This window comes from Gouania willdenowi, chromosome 7 (genome assembly GCF_900634775.1).
Source record: "Gouania willdenowi chromosome 7, fGouWil2.1, whole genome shotgun sequence".
NCBI lineage: Eukaryota > Metazoa > Chordata > Actinopteri > Blenniiformes > Gobiesocidae > Gouania > Gouania willdenowi.
In genome coordinates this window covers 21,446,272-21,457,076 of record NC_041050.1, presented here as the reverse complement: position 1 = coordinate 21,457,076, position 10,805 = coordinate 21,446,272, and the positions used below count along the sequence as shown (strand labels likewise).

The 10,805-nt window shown below is 45.9% G+C and overlaps 1 protein-coding gene across 1 annotated transcript; it reads right to left on the bottom strand.

Annotated features, from left to right (window-relative positions):
• Window positions 1-9,350: 9,350 nt before the first annotated feature.
• LOC114466483 (hepcidin-like) lies at window positions 9,351-10,247 on the bottom strand. Its single transcript, XM_028451949.1, has 4 exons — window positions 10,112-10,247; window positions 9,953-10,030; window positions 9,625-9,711; window positions 9,351-9,476 (listed from the first exon to the last, which is right to left on the bottom strand). The coding sequence occupies exons 1-4, from the start codon at window positions 10,196-10,198 to the stop codon at window positions 9,411-9,413; spliced, it is 318 nt and encodes a 105-aa protein (XP_028307750.1). The 5' UTR covers window positions 10,199-10,247; the 3' UTR covers window positions 9,351-9,410.
• Between the last annotated feature and the right edge of the window lie 558 nt (window positions 10,248-10,805).

Here is a 10,805-nt window from a genome sequence, read left to right as displayed (position 1 = left end):
ATATATATATATACAGTATATTTTATTGAGAGCTATAGGGCCCAATCTCAGGACTGTTGTTGCTGTTTGTATGTGCATTGATTGTTGTCAATAAAAAGTAAAAAATAAAAACCCACCAAAGAGTGTCATTTTTTTTTTTTAAAAAGGGTCTAAAATGCGACAAAGAAAGTTTCAAAATGGCAACCCCCCCCCATGACCCCCATTTCCCTCTGCGGCTGGTGATTTTGTAGATACACTGATGACAGCCAGATTTGGACATAGCAGCTTTGTGTACATTTAAAACTGCATAGAATGAATTGGTTGCCTTGGAAACTATTTGTTGACAGTTTCACAAAGGCTGCTTTGAAGTTTTTCATTGAGCTGCTTCTGCTTTCATCTTTAGTCATTCTACAGCACAGATAAACTCTCAAAACAACACAACTTTTTGAAGCCAACATTTCTACAGAATTTTCTACAGAAATAGTTTCAGGAATATGGACTCATCTGCTCCTCAACAGTCTTTTCAAGACATCATTGAGACAAAAACATTCCCAGCCAAATTGTGGAATCTGGTGAATGACCCGGCCAACAATGCTATTTTCTGGGACAACAGGGGTGAGATAGTCATCATTAACCAGTTCCTCTTAGAGAAGGAGGTCCTGTCCCAAGGGTGTGAGATCTCACACAGACACTTCAAATCCTTCCACCGCCAGCTCAACCTCTATGGCTTCAAGAAGCTTCGGTCCAAGGTCATTAAGGGGGGATGTAAATACTTTCAGAACCCCAAATTCAAAAGGGAACACCCTGAACTTCTTCACAAGATGACAAGAAAACCAGTCAAAAACAGGGTCAATGCTGTGGACAACCAGAAGAGGACTCAACAGCTTCCAGACAAAAATCAGCAGGGTGGTGAAGGCAGTAATCCTACCTGCTCATCAGATCAACCTGCTGTTCACTATCAGCTTGGGCAGTATTTACCTGATTTTCACCAACAGCACCTTGAGTGTTCCACTCAGTCGTTTTCTCACACTGGTTTTTATCAGTCAACACAGTATTTGATCCCGTCTGGATTGGAGGAATCCACCCAGGTTTTGACCCCAGGAGAAACCTCGGAGCTGACGCTTGACGATTCAGACATGGAATTATTGTTAAAAATTGCAAATGAGATGATGCAATGTTATTCTCCCATCAACTGCCCAGTCCAGGTTACTGATGAGGTTAAAAAAACCTGAACTGTCAGAGGACCATGTTTCACCCTGGGAGGTGAGGTCATCGTGCCCAGCACATGACTGAGCCCATAGGTTTTTGTGGTCAACATTTAACATGTTTTTTTTTGTTGTTCTATATTTTTATTATGAGAGGAAGTCATTAAATGAAGTGAACATATACTATCATTACTGGTCTTTTTTAAAAAAAACAATATGTGAAACAAAGTGGTATAATTTTCTCTTGTATGACATTACTGTATCTTTGCTTCAATATGAAAAGGAGAAAAAACAAACAAAAACCTGAATTGTCCAAAAATGGACGCCATTTTTCTCAGGACTTGTGTCCATTTAAAAAATCAGAACGATCAAATACATCACATTAACAAGTTGTTTTGTAAAATGTATCAATATCTAAAACTTGCAAAGTGTGAGTAAATTATTATTAAATTATTAAATATAAAATTTGGTTGATTTTATAGTGATGCTTAATTTAATGTGACAGTGTGCTTCTCCGACTCCGACAACATTTTTCCAGTTGATCAGTGTGAACTACTGCAGTGTCGTCTGTGGCACATACACAAATGTCAGTGAGTGGATGGCCTCCCTGGAGAATATGACAAAGCATTTAAAAAAGAGCTGACTCCACTTCTGCATAAGGTCTATAACGATGCACTCTCAGAAGGTGTTCCCCCTTTTTCATGGTCTTTAACTTACAAAACATACAAAATAATTGGGGTGCACTGCAAACAAACATAATGTTACCACCACCAGATGGGACTGTCAGCTCCTGAATCAGCATTAAAACCTAGGATTAAAATGGAACAGGAATACACAACAATATACACAGTATGCCGTATAGCGGCTTAGCACCAATCATATAAAGAAAAGACGAGTGTGAGCAGAGCACACTAGGAAACACAAACTTAAAGACGTGCAGGCAGCAGGTCTCTGATGCACTGTAATGGCCAGCAGGCCTTAAACAGTGTATTCACAGGCAGGCCACGCCCAACGTTCACGCCACAAACAGCAGGGATGCACACTTCCTGTGTCGTACCAAAGTAGTGACCCCCAGGTCAAGCCTTATTATTAAAACTAAATGTGGATTGTTACAATCATGCTTTGATTGTTAAATATGGATTATTATTCATGGTTCCTTTTTTTTTTTAACTAATTTCAACTTAATCTAAATCTAACAACAAACAATGTACGTAAACAGAGACAAAACTGATATAATCCAGACAGTAAGATTAACACTAAAAAGACAGTTTGAGCAAAATACACAAAATCTAAATTGTTAACTAATAAAAATTATTATATTTTAAATATTAAACAACTCATAAATACCTAATAAAGCAAATAAAGCAGACACAATAGACCCCTAAATAACATATAATTTGATAATAATAATAAAATTTCAATCTAAATAAATGATTTTGCTATTCTGTACATTACGTGTTGTTAAAGTTAATAGTATTCTTAGATCTGCTTGACAATGTCACATATTCTCCTTTTTCTATGAAAGTGTAATGTTGCTAGGCGACCAGCCTGCTAACTAAACGTTAGCTAAATACTCTCTGGGTTCTAGACTCAAACATGCTGTAATTCAGTCTTTAGGATCAATGTGTTCAACTTATGATACAGTAAAATCAACACCACTGTGAACATTTGAACACACTGTCAGACTCAGATCCACCTTTTTCACTCAATGATGTTCTGATGAACTTACTGCAGCACTGCCAACAGTAGTTGTTGATGTAACTCACTTTCCTTTACACAGGAGATCTGATCTTTAGATAATGGTGTATTTATTTAATTCAGCCTCTGTTGATCATCATAACTTCATAGCATTTATTCAGACATTCTCAACACAGACACATGGTGATACAGGACTGTGGACCAGAACATGTTATCAGGAGGATACAAATGATTTCAGCCTGTCTCACTGTGCCTGATAGAAAATGTATCCCCCTCTATAATCCTCAGGTGATGGACTAACATCATCTACTTTATTCTGTACATATTTATCATCATAAATAATAAAACTTGTGAATTAGAACTAGTTTTATCAAACACAGCTAAAGTTATGGAGGACACACAGACTCAAAAATGAGCTCCACTTGTGCCAGGCTTTTCAGCATGATGTAAGAACTTTATGTCCTTCCTTTATAAGTTTGCTAGTGCAGTGCTTGTAGGAAGTATGTATTGCTATAGAAAAGTGGGAGGGTAAGTAGCTTTTTCATAGATGTCCAAATGAGGTAGTGTTTGAAGGTGTTATGTCGTCACTGTACAGGTTAGAACCAATGTTCCAATGTTCTGTACTGTAGAGCTAGGACTGATGACATCATCACTGAGTCCGTCGACTATGGAGGTGGGGCATGGGGGTGGGGCGTCCAAACAAATCCTAAGTTGCGCACCCTTGAACCAAGCAGCAGCCATGTTGAAACTCTCAGGTCAGTCTGATCCTGATCCGCAGAGATATTTGAGGAACACACACACACACACACACACACACACAGACAGAGATTCCTTGCTTTTATAGAGCGATACATGAGATGTTTACTGGATGCACGTGAACCGTGGCAAAATTAAAATGTGAGGGGTGAAAGCAACTTGTACATTTTACTTTGAGTGCTATGTAATTGAGCTACTTTTTACTGATACTTGAATATTGTATGTATGACTTATACTTGAGTACAGTTTCAATCAAGTCACAGTACATCTACATGAGTAGGATTTATCAGTACTCTTTACACCTCAGGATATTACAGGTTAGACAAACCCTTAAGCTTTTGGCCTCCATGTGATCTCTGCACAGTAATGAGTGTGGTCGTCTCCTATATTGTGTAAAACACATAAAACAGCGTCATAAGCTGCATGTAACCTTATTGAAAACGCTTGGCTGGGCAATTTTATGGTAGTTTCAAAGCATCAGTGTTTTTGTTTGAACCAGATTTAATGAAACTAGTAAGTTAGCAAACAATTAAAACAAATCAATAAAGCACGCCCTGGCACCATGGCTCAGGTGGTAGTGGGTCGTCTTCTGATCGAGAGGTTGAGGGTTCGATCCCAGTATCTGACTATGTGTCGAAATGTCCTTGGGCAAGACACTGAACCCTAAGTTACTCCCAGTGGTCGACTAGCGCCTTGCATGGCAGTTCTGTCCCACTGGTGAGTGATTGGGTGAATGAGCTGATATGTAAAGCGCTTTGAGACTGCTTCAGTGTAGTGATAAAGCGCTATATAAAATCAAGTCCATTTACCATTTACCATTTACAATAAGTGTTAGTTACATGTGTTTAAGTGTAAAATGATGAGGAAAAAACTCATTTTAAATTAAACCACAAATGTGGATGAGTTCACTACATTTATGAGTCAGTAGCCTTACAAATATTGGTTTACATATTGGAGTCTTTTGGAGTTGTGCCCACAGTGGCAGACAGCAGGTTTTGTTGGTGTGCTGGTTCTCATTTACTTGTCTCATTACTACTGCAACACAGCGCCCTTTGACTCTGCACAGAAAACATCATCCGCTTACAAGCTCTTATAATAAAAAGCCCAGTGTGCCGTAATAAGCCTTGCTTTGTTTCTAATACAACCAATTGTTGTACACATGCTTTGGCAAAGTTCCCAGTATTGTATCTAAAACTACTTATGACCTCTGTACGAGCTAACAGGCACTCAGCAGTAGAGAGCACAGATATGGACACGGAAAGAAAAGTTATTAAATAAAAAACAAAAAGTAAATAATCGTTGTAAAATATTACATTAAACTATATTTGCTGCTTCAGAACAAATACTGCACATTTTCAACAAAAGGGCAACATTAAAAGAATTCACCATGCTCGACTTCTGTTGAAGATGAGAGTTCAGAGTAGTTAAACCATTTATTTTGGCCTAAAAAAAAACCTTAAGTCTTACAAAATGGATGATGATTGATAACACTAATAACAGAATACCAGATGAATTATCAGAAGAAGCAAGGCAAGTAGATTAGCATTTGCTCCTATTTCTATCAGAATTTTTATGAACACAAGCAACAACAGGTCTACCAAAAATACGACATGACAAATGCCGGACTGTTAGTGTCATTAGTGCTGATGACTCTTATTTTGAAATGAAAGTATATATTACACCGAGTCTGTATTCTTTCTACTCCTAATCATGAGTTGTTTGTCAGTCCTTGGTTTGTGTGGTTTGTATTTCTACAGCTCTATGCTCTTTAAAAGGATCCTCCACTGTTTTTAAAAATGTGACCTAAAATCTTTAAAATGTCCTTATTCTTAGATCTATGCCAAGCAAAATGCATAAGTTTTCATCATATTTGTTTTATTAACTTTAAAACTGGGATTACTTTATTGTTTTAAAACCTGTAGTGAAGTTAGCGAGTAAATAACAGACTCTTTCTTTTGAAAAGAAGGTTGTTCCTTTTAGACATGACTTAAAATCGTATTTAGCTTGCTAAATTCCTTTGATATTAATTATTCATGAACTTAAACAGTAGCAATGGCATTTTTTTTACAAGACTTTATTGGTTCAAACATTTCTTAACCCCTTTTGTTGATTTCCTGGATAATCTTAACAATAGTACATCAGTCACTTTACAAACATATAACACTGTCACGATTGGGTGTTGGTGTGGATCCAAATGCAGGGGAAGAAGGAGGCAGGATGCAGGAATAGCGTTCTCGGAACCAGTCCATGTTTATTCTCAAACAAACTTAAATCCAAATCAGCAGGGGAGCAGGAACAGGGAGCAAGACCAGACACACTGCACACGAAGGGAGACAACGAACCTGACAACATAATACAATGATCCCGCAGCCATACTGTGTCCAACCACTCAGCTAAATAGTGGAGGAGGCCTGATTGGGAATGGGCCACACCTGGGTGCAAACATGAGGGAGCTACTCAATCACCCACCAAGCACACAGACATCACTGGGAGGTGGAGCCACAAACAGGAACACCTGAAACACAGACAAGACTCAGAATAAACAAAGAAACAGAATAACTAAACAAAACAGAACATGACATAACCCCCCCTTTAAGGAGCGGGTTCCAAACGCTCAAAACAAAAATCTATCCACCCAAACACCAAACCAGGGTGGGTGGACGGGGGCCCGGAGGAGGGACGAAACCAAGTTAGGCGGCCTCCCATGAGGCGGAGCCGGCGAAGCAGGGGACCAGGAGTCCGGCGGCCTCCCATGAGGCGGAGCCGGCGAGGCAGGGTACCAGGAGTCCGGCGGCCTCCCATGAGGCGGAGCCGGCGAGGCAGGGTACCAGGAGTCCGGCGGCCTCCCATGAGGCGGAGCCGGCGAGGCAGGGTACCAGGAGTCCGGCGGCCTCCCATGAGGCGGAGCCGGCGAGGCAGGGTACCAGGAGTCCGGCGGCCTCCCATGAGGCGGAGCCGGCGAGGCAGGGTACCAGGAGTCCGGCGGCCTCCCATGAGGCGGAGCCGGCGAGGCAGGGTACCAGGAGTCCGGCGGCCTCCCATGAGGCGGAGCCGGCGAGGCAGGGTACCAGGAGTCCGGCGGCCTCCCATGAGGCGGAGCCGGCGAGGCAGGGTACCAGGAGTCCGGCGGCCTCCCATGAGGCGGAGCCGGCGAGGCAGGGTACCAGGAGTCCGGCGGCCTCCCATGAGGCGGAGCTGGCGGGACAGGCGGGAGGACCTCCGGCGAAGAGGGCTCAGACGGGACAGGCGGGAAGACCTCCGGCGAAGAGGGCTCAGACGGGACAGGCGGGAAGACCTCCGGCGAAGAGGGCTCAGACGGGACAGGCGGGAAGACCTCCGGCGAAGAGGGCTCAGACGGGACAGGCGGGAAGACCTCCGGCGAAGAGGGCTCAGACGGGACAGGCGGGAAGACCTCCGGCGAAGAGGGCTCAGACGGGACAGGCGGGAAGACCTCCGGCGAAGAGGGCTCAGACGGGACAGGCGGGAAGACCTCCGGCGAAGAGGGCTCAGACGGGACAGGCGGGAAGACCTCCGGCGAAGAGGGCTCAGACGGGACAGGCGGGAAGACCTCCGGCGAAGAGGGCTCAGACGGGACAGGCGGGAAGACCTCCGGCGAAGAGGGCTCAGACGGGACAGGCGGGAAGACCTCCGGCGAAGAGGGCTCAGACGGGCCGGGAAAGCTGGGAGTTGGCGGCCTGGTGCGGGGAGCCGGCACTGGCGGCGACGTTGGCGGCCTGGTGCGGGGAGCCGGCACTGGCGGCGAGGTTGGCGGCCTGGTGCGGGGAGCCGGCACTGGCGGCGACGTTGGCGGCCTGGTGCGGGGAGCCGGCACTGGCGGCGACGTTGGCGGCCTGGTGCGGGGAGCCGGCACTGGCGGCGACGTTGGCGGCCTGGTGCGGGGAGCCGGCACTGGCGGCTGGGCAGGCGGCGGCCTGGTGCGGGGAGCCGGGACTGGCGGCTGGGCAGGCGGCGGCCTGGTGCGGGGAGCCGGGACTGGCGGCTGGGCAGGCGGCGGCCTGGTGCGGGGAGCCGGGACTGGCGGCTGGGCAGGCGGCGGCCTGGTGCGGGGAGCCGGGACTGGCGGCTGGGCAGGCGGCGGCCGGGTGCGTGGAGCCGGGACTGGCGGCAGGGCAGGCGGCGGCCGGGTGCGTGGAGCCGGGACTGGAACGCTAGCCTGACGGCTAGGAGATACAGGGACGCTAGCCTGGACGCTAGGAGATACAGGGACGCTAGCCTGGGAGCTAGGAGATACAGGGACGCTAGCCTGGGAGCTAGGAGAAACAGGAACGCTAGCCTGGGAGCTAGGAGAAACAGGAACGCTAGCCTGGGAGCTAGGAGAAACAGGAACGCTAGCCTGGGAGCTAGGAGACACAGGAACGCTAGCCTGGGAGCTAGGAGAAACAGGAACGCTAGCCTGGGAGCTAGGAGACACAGGAACGCTAGCCTGGGAGCTAGGAGACACAGGAACGCTAGCCTGGGAGCTAGGAGACACAGGAACGCTAGCCTGGGAGCTAGGAGACACAGGAACGCTAGCCTGGGAGCTAGGAGACACAGGAACGCTAGCCTGGGAGCTAGGAGACACAGGAACGCTAGCCTGGGAGCTAGGAGACACAGGAACGCTAGCCTGGGAGCTAGGAGACACAGGAACGCTAGCCTGGGAGCTAGGAGACACATGAACGCTAGCCTGGGAGCTAGGAGACACATGAACGCTAGCCTGGGAGCTAGGAGACACATGAACGCTAGCCTGGGAGCTAGGAGAAACAGGGACGCTAGCCTGAGAGCTAGGAGAAACAGGGACGCTAGCCTGAGAGCTAGGAGAAACAGGGACGCTAGCCTGAGAGCTAGGAGAAACAGGGACGCTAGCCTGAGAGCTAGGAGAAACAGGGACGCTAGCCTGAGAGCTAGGAGACTGGCGGGGCTGACCCTTCCTTCTCGACCGACCTTTACCTCGTTGTAGGCTCCGGGGTCCTCCCAAAGCCAGTCGAGTTCCCCAGTAGGGATTCCTAACAGGCTCGTCCTCCCATCCATACAACAGATCTTCCCTTGTCTCCAGCAGGTAGCTCTGCCAGTAGGCAGTCCTTTCGGCCATGTCCATCTCAGCCAAATCTGTCTCTGCTGGGTCCACTTGTGGCGGGATCATTCTGTCACGATTGGGTGTTGGTGTGGACCCAAATGCAGGGGAAGAAGGAGGCAGGATGCAGGAATAGCGTTCTCGGAACCAGTCCATGTTTATTCTCAAACAAACTTAAATCCAAATCAGCAGGGGAGCAGGAACAGGGAGCAAGACCAGACACACTGCACACGAAGGGAGACAACGAACCTGACAACATAATACAATGATCCCGCAGCCATACTGTGTCCAACCACTCAGCTAAATAGTGGAGGAGGCCTGATTGGGAATGGGCCACACCTGGGTGCAAACATGAGGGAGCTACTCAATCACCCACCAAGCACACAGACATCACTGGGAGGTGGAGCCACAAACAGGAACACCTGAAACACAGACAAGACTCAGAATAAACAAAGAAACAGAATAACTAAACAAAACAGAACATGACAAACACAGGTGAAGGATCTGCCATAAAAACATTCTCTAACTGCTTTTAAGAACAACCAAAGACGAATAGACTACGACTGATTTCAGGTTGCAGAAACAAGTCATTAAATCATCACCACATCTTCATCCAATAAATAAATATCAGCTGTGAAAACAATTCCAACAAAACCAGTCAGCTCAGATTTCTGCTCCTGTGTTTGATGAGGAAAAGTCTTTCACAACTTGCAGTGAAGTCTACAGCGTCCTCTTCTGCAGCGGAAGCTACACCTCGGTTTTCTCATCTGTGTGAAAGATGAAACACATCACGATCATTATTTATTCTGCATTAGTTCCATTTAGTACAGAGGAGTCCAAACTGGCTCCTCCTCTGTTACTACACTCTCGGCACATCTTCAGATCAGAGTCAGGTGTGTTGGAGCAGGCTCTTACCTCCCTGTTGTCCATCCAAGTCTCATTCATGGCACCACCTGGAGTCTCTAAAAAGATGGTCTCTTCACCTTCTTCACCCTCTTCACCCTATAAAGTTAGAAGATTGTCCACATTAGTACAACTAATCCTGACTGTGTGAAAGATGAAATACTTTGGTGAAAGTTAATTTCCAGCTCCATCATCATCATTACGTATTCTGCACTGGTTCCATTTAGTACAGAGGAGTCCAAACTGGTTCCTATGGCCTCTGATTCCAAGAGGAGGCTGTTACTACACAATATCTGTACAGCTTCAGATCAGAGTCAGGTGTGTTGGAGCAGGCTCTTACCTTCATGAAGTCCATCACAGTCTCATTCATGGCACCGCCTGGAATCTCTAAAAAGATGGTCTCCTCCTGTTCTTCACCCTGTAAACCAGATGGAAGATTGTCCACATTAGTACAACAAATCCTGGCATGGCTGTAAGAGAATTCAGCTGGAGATGTGACCTGAAGGACTGGGACAGCAGAGCTCTGCTGGCTGCACATCACTGTGAGCACGATGGCCACTGCAACAAACACACTCAAAGTCTTCATCTCTACACTCTCAGCAGATCCACAAGATGTCAGATTTCTGTTAGGGACGCTTGTCAGCTTTTGAACATGTTCAACTGCAGAGTGTGGAGATATTTATACCCATTGGACCTCTGTTGCCTCATCACTGGGTTTTCCATATTGAGGAAAGCACTTGTTGAGTAATTGTAATGAAACTCATCACTAAAGGTGGCTTCTTGTTGATATTGACTCACTCCCACTGCTGTCCTTTTGGAGCCTTTCTATTGATCTGACCCATATTACCAGAATAGTACGCAGCAGTAAACAAAGTGTGTCAGTTTGTATTTGTTGACATTGGCACATCAGAAATGTGAAACCAGTGGATCAACAAGCAGGATCATCTGTGGGAAATGTAGTTTTTACAGCATAGTTTACGGTTAGAGGTGATTATGTAATCAGAGACTACATTGTTGGTCAAGATTGTACAGTTCTTCATAGTTAAATAGAATTTTAGATTTGTAATAGATTTGATTTTTAAATCAGGGTCTTAAGCACTGTTTACTCATCATAGCAGCTTTAAAGTTAGAGCAACAGATCAAAATAAATGTAAAAGACTAAATATTAAAACAAATATTAAAATATCTGTTTT

What these genes read in the sequence shown, in the direction of transcription:
- LOC114466483 (XM_028451949.1), bottom strand. Translation starts at nt 10,198, where the DNA reads ATGAAGACTTTGAGTGTGTTTGTTGCAGTGGCCATCGTGCTCACAGTG. An exon ending in CTGCTGTCCCAGTCCTTCAG is followed by an intron (nt 10,031 to 10,111) that starts GTCACATCTCCA and finishes TCTGGTTTACAG; the next exon opens with GGTGAAGAACAGGAGGAGAC. An exon ending in CTTGGATGGACAACAGGGAG is followed by an intron (nt 9,477 to 9,624) that starts GTAAGAGCCTGC and finishes TCTTTCACACAG; the next exon opens with ATGAGAAAACCGAGGTGTAG.